General features: G+C 51.4%; 2 protein-coding genes across 6 annotated transcripts in view; one reads left to right on the forward strand and one right to left on the reverse strand.

Moving 5' to 3' along the window:
• LOC123826607 (small integral membrane protein 17-like) overlaps positions 1-4,417 on the forward strand; it is a 52,693-nt gene extending 48,276 nt beyond the window's left edge. For all 3 annotated transcript variants that reach the window (XM_045850658.1, XM_045850660.1, XM_045850669.1), the window contains 2 exons: positions 54-127; positions 2,693-4,417. In XM_045850658.1, coding sequence (XP_045706614.1) covers positions 54-127; positions 2,693-2,803 — 185 coding nt within the window. In that variant the 3' untranslated portion in view covers positions 2,804-4,417. The remainder of the gene's footprint in view (positions 1-53; positions 128-2,692) is intronic.
• Positions 4,418-7,159: 2,742 nt separating this feature from the next.
• On the reverse strand, positions 7,160-13,043 carry ZNF835 (zinc finger protein 835). 3 transcript variants are annotated; one of them, XM_045850734.1, is made up of 3 exons: positions 12,967-13,043; positions 11,931-12,021; positions 7,160-10,029 (listed from the first exon to the last, which is right to left on the reverse strand). In XM_045850734.1, exon 3 carries the CDS (start codon positions 9,981-9,983, stop codon positions 8,382-8,384), a length of 1,602 nt encoding a protein of 533 aa, XP_045706690.1. In that variant the 5' UTR covers positions 9,984-10,029; positions 11,931-12,021; positions 12,967-13,043; the 3' UTR covers positions 7,160-8,381. The 3 variants fall into 3 exon arrangements, with proteins under 3 accessions (XP_045706690.1, XP_045706673.1, XP_045706681.1); XM_045850717.1 differs by having other exon boundaries at positions 12,854-13,027; XM_045850725.1 differs by lacking the exon at positions 12,967-13,043 and adding an exon at positions 12,716-12,836.
• Between the last annotated feature and the right edge of the window lie 1,261 nt (positions 13,044-14,304).

The following is a 14,304-nucleotide window of genomic DNA, read 5'->3' on the forward strand; positions in this document are numbered from 1 at the left end:
GCTGGCCTGGTCACTCACGCATGACTCCTTTCTCCTCCACTCCCCCACCCCAGACCTGTCTTCTCAAGAGACCAGGCGCCCCCAAGAATGGAACTCTGTGGAAGAAGATGAGTCAGAGGAATCCAAGGTAAGCTGGGGTTCCCTCCTCTTTCACAAGTGCCCCACCCTACAGATCGCAGTGAGTTGTCACAGTCCCTCCCTGCAATTTCCCTGCTCACAAAAGTCCGTTCAGGGATGTGAGCCCCAAGAGGTCACACACGGGAAACAGAACATACTCCTGTGGTAGTCAGACACGGCGTGGAGGGGGTCCATGTGGTGTGTGTAACTCCACCAGCGTGTACCCTCAACTCTTCACTCATAAATTCATCATGATTTACCCATTTGTTCCTCTGTCCCCTCATCCACCCGCCCAAACTTTCATTTGTCTGCTCATCCATGTATCCATTCTATTTACCATCCATCATCTATTCACCCATTCACCCATCCATCTGTCCACCTACTCATCCTCTGTCCATCCATCCATCAATCTATCCATCTGCCCATCATTCATCCATTTATCCACCCACCCACCCATTCATCCACCTGTCCATCCATGCATCCATCCACTCAACCATCCATTTATCCATCCACTCAACCATGCATTTATCCATCCACTCAACCATTCATTTATCCATGTATCTAAATGCCTACTGAGTTTTAATCCAAATAGTACAAGTGAAATCAAATTATCAAGCATTCCTTTTATTTAAAGACCTGATATTTTCCTGGGGAGTGGCACATAAGCCATTAATATGTGAAATAATAACTGTGGTTCTTTAAATATTTATCTTACACATTAGAAAAACCACATAACCAGTCTAAGCAGCACATGCCTGTCCCATCTCTCAAGGACGTATCTGAAACCCAGTTCAGAGTGGCGTACACCAGAGAGATTCGTTGACTCAAGGGAGGGAGGGAGGGAGCGGCGGGAAGCACACCATACTGTGCAGAAATAAGTTGGTTACAGGAAGAAGACATTAACTCTGTGGCCAGGAGGCCTATTGGAGAATATTCCAGAGAAGAGGAGACAACAGACCTGGGGTTTGGGGATGAGTAGGAATGTCCCAGGCAGAACAGGGGAGGGGACACATACACAAAGGCATGGTGGCATGACATCGCAAGACCCATCGGGGAAACATTGGAGTTAAAGGGAGGGCAGTGGGAGGTGTGGGTGAAACTCTGGCCTAGTGAAGATGTTTCATTCCTTCCACAGCTATTTAGTGAGCAACTACTGTATGCCAGGCAGTGTCCAAGGCACCAAGGGTAGTACAGCGAGTGGGATAGAAATGTCTCCTGCCTCCACGGGACTTCAGTCACAGACAGACAATAAGCAAACTAAGTCATTGAACTAATGCTAAGTGGCAGTAAATGCTGTGGAGAAAAAGAAAGGAGGCAGAAGGTTCAGGAGTACAGGGTGGGGTGGGATGCTATTTTAAGAAGAGCGTTTAGGGAAGTCCCCACAGAGGGGAAGATACTGGGGTAAAGACAGGAACGAGGTAGGGGGTGAGCTGGGCAGATTTCTCGGGGAAGTGGTTCTGGGCAGAGGGGCACAGGGAGTGCAAAGGCCCTGAGGCAGGAGCTTGCCTGTCACCTGTGAGGGACAGCAAGCGTGATCCCTGCAGCTCAGGAGGAGGAGAGGGAGTAGTGGAGATGAGGTCTCGGAGGTGACAGGGGTAGGGGGGATGGATAACACGGGGTTTGCTGACCAAAGTGAGAATGTCGTTCTTACATGGTGAAAGTAGGAGCGGTGGGAGTGCTCTGGACTTAGGAGGGACATGGTCCCACTCACACTGCAGCAGGACCCCTCTTGCTGCCTAGTTCCATGCCAAAGAGGTTGGGTGATTCTCGCAGGCAGTGGGAGTCTTTGGAGGGAGGTTAGGGTCGCCGCAGCCACCCTGGTGGCCCATGTGGAAGGAAGCAGGGTGGGTAAGGCCGAGGGAGATGTGTAGCTGCCACTCAGGGACCTCCAAGTAGGAAACAAAAATGAGCAGGAATGGTAGAGATGAGAGCTGCCACTTGTCTGGTACAAGCTGGAGGTGATTTGAAGTGCTTCTCATTGTTAACTCATTCGTTAGCTTGACGCCTGCTCACTCATCATTAACTCCTGAGCCCTGTGAGGTGGTTACTGTGGTTCCTGCCCTTTAAGGTAAGGAAACTACGGCCTGTGACATCATTCATTCATTCACCCTGTCATGCCTCCTTCAACCTGTTTTATTAAAAAATAAAACAGTGAGACTTTATATTGTGTTTTGGAATTTTATTTTTTTTAAGATTTTATTTATTTCTAGAGAGAAGTGGAGGGAGAGAGAAACATTAACGTGTGGTTGCCTCTCACATGCCCTCAGCTGGGGACCTGACCTGCAACCCAGGCATGTGCCCTGATTGGGAATCAAGCCGGTGACCCTTTGGTTCACAGCCCGCACTCAATCCACTGAGCCACACCAGCCAGGGCTGCACTTTGGAATTTTAATCACATCTGATCTTTCCTCTTTGGGGATGTGGGGATACTAGGTACTTTATCTTATAATCTAGTCACTTGATTCAAACAGCTGTTCAGTCCACACACCAGTGCCATGGTCCTGTTTTCCCACGGTGACAATTGTGCCCCCCACTTTTTGTTCCTGTATCAATACTTTCTTCCCTTCTGTTTCAGGGCACCATGGAGTGGCCAAGATCCCCACAGCAAACCACCTTGCTCCTGATCGTCTGCGTGCTCTTTCTGTTCCTGGTGTTGACAGGGATGCCCATGGCGTTCTACATTTAAGTACTTCAGAGAGGGATGCCCGGCATCTTGAGGAGGCATCCTGGTGAAATATGGGGAGTGGGTATTGAATCTCATCAAATGCCTTTCACAGACCCATCCACATGGTTTTATTTTTTGTATTTAATTGTTTGGTGTGAGGTTTTGCATTACTGCATTTCATTGAACTTAAGACATCGGTGACTGTAAAATGCGTAATTTTATACACCATGGGAAAAGAAAGAAGTGCTATTTAAGGGTAAGATGCCATCAAGTGGGAGACGCAGCGTGACTTCAGAGAAGGTAAAAAATGTAGCATGAGAAATATCAATCCCTTGACATTTAGAGAGAATTCACCCGTCAATGTGTCAGGTCCTAGAGCTGTTGAGGGGAGGATCCAGCTAATCCTTGGATGGTTTTTGTAGTTTCTCCCTGTGTCATCTGCATATTAATCCTTTTAGATTTACTACTTTTGACAGTTTAGTCTTCTTTTATGCCCTGGAAGTCTTCATTCCATTCAGTGTTTCAGATTATTAGCTCAATTATTAATATTATTTTATAATTAAACAAAATCTTATCTTTCTTTGGTTCTATCCCCTTTCTTCCTTTCAACGTCTGTTTGCAGTTTACCCATCATTATTAGATGTGCCCAAAGGTTTTCAAGTTCATTTTTATTTTTCTGAAAAACCAGTATTAGGATGTATGTGTGTCCATTATTTCTGTGCCTTTTGTTTTCCTTTAATATGTATTGGGTCTATCCTTTATTTCTGTTCCTTGTCTCTGTTTTTGAGTAAATTCATTTGTGTTCTCTTTTGACAACATTACTTGCTGTGATCCTATACTTAGTCATACAAATGTACTTTAACTGTAGCCCTGACCGTCTTGAAGTTTGACCGTTCATGTTGCCTAAGTATTAGATTGTAGCATTTCTAAAGAGTACTTTGAGACTCGGTAATTGGATTTATTTAAAATTAGTTTTGTTTTCTTGATTTACTGCATCGTGAACAGAGAATGTGGCCTATAATAGATCTATCTGCTTTCCAAACATTTAGAAAAAGCTTTTATTGTGGCCTAGAACATGTCCAACATTTCTGCGTGTTTCATGGACATTTAAGAGGAAAATTCTGTCTGTAGAATTCAAAACTCTACATGTCTGTTAATAAACTCAGTCTTATCAATCATGTTGTTCAGGGTCAGGTGTTACATAATTCTGGCCTATCTGTCAGAAACCAGTAAGGTTATGTGAGCCCTGGCCCACGTGGTTCAGTTGGTTGGTGCATCATCCCATATACCAAAAGGTGGCAGGTTCGATTCCCGGTCAGGGCACAGAACTAGGTTGCGGGTTTGATCCCGGTCACTGCATGTATGGGAGGCAACCAATTGATGTTTCTCTCTCTTCTCTCTCCCTAAAATTAATAAATGTATTTTTTAAAAAAATTTAAAAAGGTGATGTGAAAATCTGTTAGTACAATTATGTTTGTCAATATATTTTTATAATCTTTGCTTTACGTATTCATAAACTGTGTAATTTGATGCATATAAGTATCGCATTGTCATGCCTTTGCCAAATAAATGATATATGTACACACCATGCACAGTGCCTGGCATTTAGTAGGAACTCAATAAATGTTAGTGAAAACCCGATTCTGACTCCTTTGTCAAGTATAAAATGGTCGTCCTTAACCAATTTAATCCTTTGCCTTAAGTCGTACCTTGTCTGATAGTGGTTGATATTGCTGCCCTGCTTTTTAAAATTCCCCTGTGTGTGCAGACTCTGTCATCTTGTTTTAACAGGACCTCCGGTGGCTTCTCCTGAGTTTGCTGGTGGAATTCGGGAGAAGTGTCGGATCCTGTTTCTTCAGTCCTCTCTCGGGCTGATGGCATTCAATGAGCCACACCTGAGGAATGTACTTCTCAACTGTTACATTCCTTAGGATTTGATTGGTTGTAAACAGAGAAGCTCAATTCAAATGAACTTAAGTCAGGGGTGTCAAACTCATTTTTACCGAGGGCCACATCAACCTCGTGGTTGCCTTCTGAGGGAAGGCATTCCGAATGTAATTTCAACTCCTTAACAGTTAAGGAGTAGTTACATTTACACAGTCCTAACTGTTAAGGAGTTGAAATTACATTCGGCCCTTTGAAGGCAACCACAAGGCTGATGTGGCCCCCGGTCAAAATGAGTTTGACACCCCTGGCTTAAGTAAAGAGATGAATTGTTCACTCATGTGCTAAAGTTCGGGCTGGAATTGGCTTAATTTATAGCAGGTTCCTTCCCGGGGCCTCTCCTCTCCATGGACCCTCCCAGCGCCTACCTTTTAGGGGTGACCTCTCTCTCTTCCACATGGCTGGAGGGGGTGGCTGTCAATGGCCCTGTGCTCACCTCTGCCAGGTGGCAAAGTGGGGGACTGGAAGCAGATTCTGGTCATACACACCCCACCCCTATAGCTGCTCTGCAGCAGGGACCAGAGTCTTTAATTAGTGTTAAAGGAACAGCAGCTGCAAAGGCCCAAGACAAGAATGAGCTCAGGAAGAGCAGGTAGAGAATGGACTGCAGGTGGGTGAGATAGAAATGGAGGTGGGGGATGCACGTGGAGACCATCCTGGGGCCTCTGATGAGCTCAGACAGTGCCACAGTCCCAGTAGAATTTGTGGGATATTGAAAGTAATCATGATGCTAATAAAAATCACGTGAGCAGTAGCCACTTGCTTGGGCTCTATCACATGCCAGGAACACCATCTCACTGATGCTCGATGCAGCAACTACACCCTTGAAGGTCTGTTTTCCACACAACAACCAGAAAGACCCATTAAACCATAATTAACACCATTCAGCCCTGGCTAGTATTGCTCAGTGGATTGAGTGCCAGCCTGCAAACCAAAGGATCTCTAGCTTGATTCCCAGCCAGGGTACATGCCTAGCTTTCAGGCCAGGTCCCCAGTAGGGGGCGTGAGAGGCAACCACACATTGATGTTTCTCTCTGTTTCTCCCTTCCCTTCCCCTCTAAAAATAAATAAAATCTTAAAACAAACAAACACATTCAGCCCTGGCTGGGTGGCTGAGTCCAGATGGCTGAGTTGGTTGGAGTGTCCTCCCATGCACCAAAAGTTTGCAGGTTCGATTCCCAGTCAGGGCACTTACCTAGGTTGTGGGTTCATTCCCTGGTGCAGGTGCGTACCAGAGGCAACTGATGGATGTTTCTCTCTCACCCTCTGTCCCTCCCTCAGGTGAGGATTTTTTAAATCCTCACCCACTTCAGCGGTAAAAAGCAAAGTCCTCACAGTGGCTGTCCAGCCCCACAGGACCTGCCCTGGGTGTCATCCTTCCTGTCCCCTTCCCCACACTCCAGCCTCACTGACCTCCTTGCCACTCGCACAGCCTATCACGTTTCTGCCTCAGGACATTTACACTGACTGTTCCCTCTGCCTGAACGCTCTTCCCCAGCAGCTCACATGTTCTGCCACTTCAGGTTTCTGCTCGAACGCGGTCACCTCCTTAGAGAGCCCTCCCCTGACCTCCCCCTGTAGGTCACCATCTCCCTGTCTTTACAATTATGCATCAGTGTATTCTTGTCTGAGACCCTAACAGCCACTTCTCGTCCGGTGGCTCTCCCTGGGGAAACTGAGTCCTGGGAAGGCTGAGTTGGGCAAGGGAGGTGTAGAGTTCAGGCTGTGCCTCCCAGTAGCTCTCCCACACACCTACACCACCAGCTTGTGGGACCCCACGCTCTCGACCTCCACCCCACGCACTTGAAGCTTCTTTGTCCCTTCCTGGAAAGGGACATGTAGGACCCACGACAGCGTCTGTCTGTCGCATCTGGTGAACACGGCGGAGGGGGAATGTGTCAAATATAGCCAATGTAAAATCAACGGGGAAAATGCTGCATGCCAATTTCTGTTCTTTTTTGCCTTCTCTGTAACCCAGTTTCAAACGCTCCGAAACGAGGATTTTGCCTAACTTTTCCACGAGGGGGCGCGGCCTCTCCCACAGCCAGAGGGACCCGGGGCAGACTCTTACATACACACCTGCACCTCCCGCCCTGCAGACAGCCCAACGCCTGCACCTTGGACAGGCCAGTTTCCTTACTGGTGGCAGGGGATCTAAGCAATGACGCAGGCCCCTCCCACGGCGCTACCCAGAGCCCTTCTGCAGCGAGGGCTTTTCTCCGGTACTCATTTTACTCATTCATCTATTCACCCGGCATTCCCTGAGCTCCTGCTGTGTGCTGAGACTGGAGCTGGGCAAGTTTGGATCAGAGGGAGGAGCTAGACTATGTGGTCCATTGTCCTGAGGAAATGTTAGGGCTGGTACTGAGGATGTTCACCTATTATTCACAAAACCGACCTATCAACTTTTATTTTTCTTAGAGAGAGGGGAAGGGAGGAGGGAGAAGGAAATATTGATGTGAGAAACATAAATTAGCTGTGTTCTGTAAGCAACCTGATTGGGGACCAAACTAACAACCCACACACATGCCCTGACTGGGAATCGAACCAGCAACTTTTATGTTTGCAGACCAATGTCCAATCAACGGAGTCACAGCACCTGGGGCCTTGACCTGTTAATTTATATCTCCTGAGGCTTGAGCTGGGCCAAGTCTGTGGAATAGGGAGGAAACGACTGTTGTCCCCACCCCTGAGTGACTCCAAGGCTGATGCTGGGATGTATAAATATTTATTCAGTGCCCCCAGCACTTCTGGAGGACCTACTATGTGCGGAGGCCCGGGCTCAACCAAGTTTGAGTCACAGAAAAGAACCAGAATGTGTGGTGTCTGTCAAAGGGGATTCAGGGCTGGTACTGAGGATGCTGGCCTACTATTCACTCATTTACCTGGCCTATTAAATTTATATCTACTGAGGACAGGACCTACTGTGTGCTGAGGCCTGGGATGGGTGACATCTGGGGTACATAGGAGGAAGCAACTACCATATTTTGCTGTATATAATGTGCTCAAATTTTTGAGGGAAAAATAAAGATGCACATTATATGTGGGTATAATGATTCATATCACAGGCATAATCATCCTGTGTGTAATGCGCACAAAAATGTAGGCGCACATTACACAATGGAGCGCATTATACACAGCAAGTACGGCATGTCATCCCCACCTCTGAACGATTTCAAGGCCGGTGCTGGGATGTACAACTGTTCGTTCAGTCACCCAGCGCTTCCTGAGGAAATACTGTGTGCCAGGCCTGTCCAGCAGATGCTGGAAGTAAACAAGGCACACTCCCTCCTCCCAGGCCCTCACCAAAGAGCATGAACCTTTCATGAATTTACTGAACAAATGCCTGCGCCATCATGATTTCAACAATTATAAGGCCAGCCAGAGACCCACAGATACTTATTTGGGACTGCTTTGGTGGGTGATGTTTATAACTGAGAGAGTTGGTGGGGAGGAGGGGTCAGGGAGGGGTGCAGTCCCAGCCTTGTGACATCCTCCCTGCGTGACCCTGGGCAAGTCATTGAAGGTTCTCTGAGCCTCAAGTCCTCACAGGCAGCACAGGGCTGAGACGGCATCTACCCCCAGTGCCATGGGGTGGAAAATCAGGCTTAAACACGCTCAGCACAGTGCCTGGTCCGGGAGGCCCCGTGAACCCTCAGCTCTTATTCTGCTGGTCCTCGGAGGTTTTTGCAGGGTCACTACTGCTAACAGGCTTCCCGTTCCCGAGAGAGTGCAGGCATCCAGTCAGGTGTGGCGGCTGGGCAGTGCTATCCTTGAACAGGCTGCGCTGGGGGGACTTCTTGTCCGCGTGCGTCCTCTGGTGCCGGATGAGGGCAGAGGAGAAGCTGAAGGCCCTGCCACAGCCGCAGCACTCGTAGGGCCGCTCCCCGGTGTGTACAATATGGTGCTGGATCAGGTAGGCGCGGTTGCGGAAGGCCTTGCCGCACTCCGGGCATGTGTAGGGCCGCTCCCCGGTGTGTATGCGGCGGTGCAGCGTGAGTGCAGATCCCTGGCTGAAGGCCTTGCCGCAGTCCCCGCACCGGAAGGGCTTCTCGCCCGTGTGAATCTTCTGGTGCTCGAGGAAGGAGGACACGTGGCTGAAGGCGGATCCGCACTCCAGGCACCTGTAGGGCCTGGCGCCGGTGTGCACCAGGTGGTGCTGCGCCAGGTGCGAGCGGTTGCTGAAGGCGCGGCCGCAGTCCCCGCACCGATAGGGCCGCTCACCCGTGTGCACACGTCGGTGCTGACTCAGGTGCGACACCTGCGTGAAGGCCTTGCCACACTGTGTGCACACGAAAGGCTTCTCACCCGTGTGGATGCGCCGGTGCTCGGCCAGCGAGGCACTCTGGCTGAAGGGCGCACCGCACTCCGAGCAAGTGTAGGGCTTCTCACCGGTGTGCACTCGCCGGTGCTGCGCCAGGTGCGCCACCTGTGTGAAGGCTTTGGTGCACTGACCGCAAGCGTAGGGCCGCTCGGTCGTGTGTGTGCGCCGGTGGCGCAGCAACGCAGAGGAAAAGCGGAAGGCCTTGGGGCACTGGGCGCAGGCAAACGGCTTCTCTCCGGTGTGCACGCGCTGGTGCTCGAGCAGGGCCGCGCGGCTGCGGAAGGCTTTTGCACACTGGCCACAGGCGAAGGGCCGCTCGCCTGTGTGCACGAGCCGGTGCTGTGCCAGGTGCGAGGGGCGCACGAAGGCCTTGCCACAGTCAGGACACGCGTGCGGCCGCTCGCCTGTGTGCGTGCGCCAGTGCGCCGCCAGGTAGGAGCCCTGGCTGAAGGCCTTGCCGCACTTGTCGCAGGTGTGCGGCCGCTCGCCAGTGTGCACGCGCCGGTGCAGGGTCAGGTGCACGCGCTGGCTGAAGGAGCGCCCACACTCTGGGCACGCAAATGGCTTTTCCCCGGTGTGCGTCCTGCGGTGCAGGGTGAACGCGGAGCAGTAGCGGAAGGTCTTGCCACAGTCCTCACACTTCCAAGGTTCCCCGGGGGCCCTGGTTGCTGCAACCTTTGCGCTCTTTCCCTGTGCACCGCGCCTCTGGGGCCCGTGGGTGGCCTGGGAAATGGGAGGACTTGGTCTGGTTCCTGGGACATCGCCAAAGTCATCACTGTCTGGGGCACTGTCCCCAGAGAAGTCTTCCTCATGGGCCCCTGGCTTCAAGCTGCCTTCCTGGTTTTCCTGTCGCTCCTTGAAGTGATCTTCACGTATCCAGGCTTCTCCCAACTCGGAGCCCCGGGAGACGGCGGTGACCAGGAGTCCATCCATCCCCGCTCCTGCGCTGCTGCCTCGATTTCACCTCTCGGTACCAGATCTGGAAGAAATAGAAGGAAAAAACCAAGGATGTCTGTCATTTGTCCTCTGCAGGGGAAGGGGCCAGCACTGGGTCTCAACCTCTACAAAGGTGACAGTTTGGATCAGGTCACTGTGGCCCGAGACGGTCCTGTGCCTTGGAAGACAGAAGCAACATCCCTGGGCTCCACACACTGGAAGTCAGTAGCCCTGCCACCATCACCCAGTTGTGACAACCAAAAATGTCCACACACATTGCCAGGTATCCTCTCAGGGTACAAGACCACCTCTGGTTGAGAATCACTGAGTTCATGGACCTAAAAACAATTTAAAGAGATCCTGCATACACGTGAATCCTTCAGCTCTTACATACAGCTTTGTACCAGGATCAAAATGTGTGTCCCCACCCCTTCCCATATATGTGGAAGCTCTAACTCTTTCACTGATGGTATTTGGAAGTGGGGCCTTTGGAAGGTGTTTAGGGTTAAAAGAGGTCATGAGGATGGGGCCCCCACAATGGGATTAGTGTCCTCATAAGAGAAAGAGACTGGAGCTGGCTCTCTCCACCACGTGAGGACTCAGTGAGAAGGTGACTGTTTACAAGCTAGAAAGAGAGTCCTCACCAGGACCTGGACCGTGGTGGCGCCCTGTTCTCAGCCTTCCAACCCTCAGAAATGTAACAAAATAAGTATCTGTTGTTTAAGCCGCCCAGTCCATGCTATTTTGTCATAGCAGCCTGAACAGACTCATATACCCCCAAGGACAGTTCCCTCTTTGGAAGAAAAGTCAGTCCACTCCACACACAAAGGAAAAATTAGCCCCCACATTCCATGAATAATATACTGCTGAGGGGAGCACACACTGGGAAAACCACATTTCCTAGGACAGCTGAAGACACACATGCCCAGTGGCCCAGTGCTTACATTTTCTGGAATGTGGTACATATATGTGCCAGGAGGCCTGTTGGAGATTGTATCAGCCAAACATCAGAATCAATGCAACCACTCATCAACAAGAAACTAGACAACTAACCGGGGTATGTTCACACGACAGAACAGCTCACAGCACAAATACAAATGACTGTCAGCTAATGCACCAGCTTAGAACCTCAAATACGGTGTCTGCAAACGAGGTAGGGCGCAGAAGAATATATCAGGTATGATACGGCCCTGGCGGGTGTGGCTCAGTGGACTGAGTGCCGGCCTGTGAACTAAAGGGTTGCCGGTTTGATTCCCAGTCAGGGCACACGCCTGGGTTCTGGGCCAGGTCCCCAGTAGGGGGCGTGTGAGAGGCAATGACACAGGTATAACCTAGTTTAGGCTTCAAAACAGGCAAAATGAAACCATTTCTTTTTTAAGGATTATGTGGCAAAGGTTCACAGGTCCACCATGGCCTGGGACCATTGTCTGTGACAAATGCAGAGATCAGTCTGTCCCCAGGCTTGGCCACTTACAAAAAGTCCCAGGGGACTTGTGGGCACAGGATCATCTGAGAGGCGTTGGTCTCAGCCATTCTGAAGCCAGCGCGGCAGTATTATTATGGCAGCAATGATGACCGGCACTCACTAGACACAGAGCTATGTGCCCAGCACTCTTTAAGCTCTTGCCACATATTAGCTCGTTTCTTCCTCAGTGAGGCCCCCAGAAGTGGCAATGCCAGGGCCCATGCTCGGGCCGCCTGGCTGCAGACTTCATCCTCTACAACGCCCCTGCCTGCCTGGGGCATGCATTGCTCTTGTTCCACAGACACAGGCGTGCTCCTGCCTCAGGGCCTTTGCACTGGCTGTCCCAGGTGCCTGGAATGCTCTTCCCCCAGCTCAGGCCTCGGAGCACATGACTTCTGAGCAGGGACTTATAGTTCTGCTGCACCCCCATGGGCTGCCCTCAGGCCTGTGTCAGCCCAGCTGAAGGCAGTGGCGCCCACCTCATGGTCTCTGGAGCATCAGGTACTGTCCACGCCATTCAGGTTGTGGACCCTGCTCTGGCCACCGTATCTCAGTGGGTCCAGTTGGCATCTGTGGGAGAAAGAAATGGGGACCTGTGAAGGAGGATTCTGGGGCAGACACGGGCCGGTGGAGCAAAAATGCAGGGTGTTCAGTGTGTGTGCGTGTGTGAGAGGTAGGTGGAGTCAGGGGAACAAACCCAGGAAGCACACACACACAAACAAGCAATGGAAGGGGAGACAGACACGCTCAGGGGCAGACACACATCACATCACACACAATCACACACGGAATTGCACATGATCACATCTTGGGGGGCAGTTACGGCACCCCCCACTCTGGCCTGGCACTCACACACCGCACACACAGGAGGCAGGTAGTCTCGCACACTGGCATGGCTCCAAGTGTACTTGCACTGTTGCACATGCACATGAAGCTACACACAAAAGGTTACACACATAGCCCCAGCATGTAGAGTCACACTCAGACATACACAGAATGACACAGGCCGCCCAGCTGCAGGAACACGCACTGAGCCACCCTGCACAGTTGCACACCCAGACACACACATGTGGAATCACACCCCTCGCATCCAGGAGAACAAGCTGCACACGTGCCCAAAGTCACTTACGGGCAGAGGCCCCCACGTGCATAGACACACGCTCGTTTATGCACAGCCACCAGGGTCAGGCATGTGCAAAGGACACAGTGACATGTGGGGACAGACTGGTACGCTAAGACTGAGTGGCACGAACAAGTTACACACCTGAACGGGCACAAAGTTCTGGAGTCACGCAGGTGCAAACACACGGTGACACATGTACCTGCTGCTGGAGTCACGAACACACAGAGACACACAACACGGACACGTGCATATCCACTTGCGCATGCACACACCACATACCCACGCCCGCGCCCCCTGGGACCAGTTCTAAAGGCCTAGGGCGGCTGCCGCGTAGCCTGGTGGGTTCGGGCCAGATTTCCCTCTGACTGTCGCCCTCCCAGGCCCGCGCAGACCTCCGGTGACCCCCCTCGTCCCGCGATGGGACTGAAGTGCAGGCCGCACAAGTCCCGCGGAGGGAGCTCAAAAGCCGAGTCGCGTACTGGGAGAGGGTGTGCAAGGCTCCAAAAACTACAACTCCCAGAAGGCACAGCGCTCCATCTGCGCAGGGACTGTGTGCCGCTGCACTTGAGTCAACGAAACTACAACTCCCAGAAGACCCTACGACGGTATGAAGTGGACCGTGGAGTCCCTGCGGCCTCTGGAGCCTAAGAAGGGGCGTGTGGCTGGGGGTGGGGCTTGGGCTGTCCAGCGTTCTGCCCATCACGGCTTGTTAGCAGGGTGGTGGGCGGGACCAGTTCTATGAGGGCTGGACTCTTCTTCCTTAGGGGCAGCCACAGTCCACAGGCTTAGAAAAACAAGAGGTGGCCACAGGTGGTGTGGCTCAGTGGAAAGGCCGCCGATTCATTAATTTCCCTGTTACGGCACAAGCCTGGGTTGCGGGCCGGGTCCCCATTTGGGGGCAAACAAGAGATTCAGTTTAGGTCCTTCTGGGTTCGGCTGGGCTCACACGCCCCATCTGTGGTCGCTGCTGGGCCTCTTGGGACTGGGTCACCTGAGTGGCCAGCCTCTGCTGAGTCGGTTCCTATGTTCCACGGGCTCAGTCACCCTCCAACAGACCACCCTGGGCCTGTTCCCGCGGCTGCGGGTGGGGTTCACCGAGAGTGCATGGAAACCACAAAGCCTCTTGAGCCCTAGGCTCGGCATGGCTGCATTTCCATGTTCACGGCATTCCACTGGCCAAAGTAACCTGCAGGGACAGCCCAGAGTGGGGAAACGCACACATTACAAAGTGGGTGGGCTCAAGGTGAGGAGGAAAATGAGGGTAATTTCTTGCAATCTGTCCCACACACTTAAATGTGGTGAACCACACACATACAGTCTGGGTTCACACACACTCCTCTTCTACAAAAACTGTGCAAGGATCTTCTGACTGCTCTTCAAGGGAGGTTACTCCCAGAACTTTCCTGTCAGGGTCAGCCCCTTTCAGATACAGACAGATCCCTCTCTGTATATGTATCTATTTCTATGTATCTACCCATCTACGATAGGCTGAGTTTTACTGGAACATATCAGCTCACGTGACTACTGTGGGAACTGTAGGTCTACAGTCTGTAGGGCTGGCCGGCAGGCTCAGGCAGGAGCTGGCAATGCAGTAGAATTTCTTCTTCCTTGCTGGAAAGCTCAGTGTTTGCTCTTAAAACCTCCAGCTCATTGTATGAAGCCCACCCACATTACTAAGGGCGAGCTTTACTTACAGCACACAGACTGTTGATGTTAACCACACCTACAAA

This window comes from Phyllostomus hastatus, unplaced genomic scaffold (genome assembly GCF_019186645.2).
Source record: "Phyllostomus hastatus isolate PE091 unplaced genomic scaffold, TTU_PhHast_1.1 phas_contig_133, whole genome shotgun sequence".
NCBI classification, from domain to species: domain Eukaryota; kingdom Metazoa; phylum Chordata; class Mammalia; order Chiroptera; family Phyllostomidae; genus Phyllostomus; species Phyllostomus hastatus.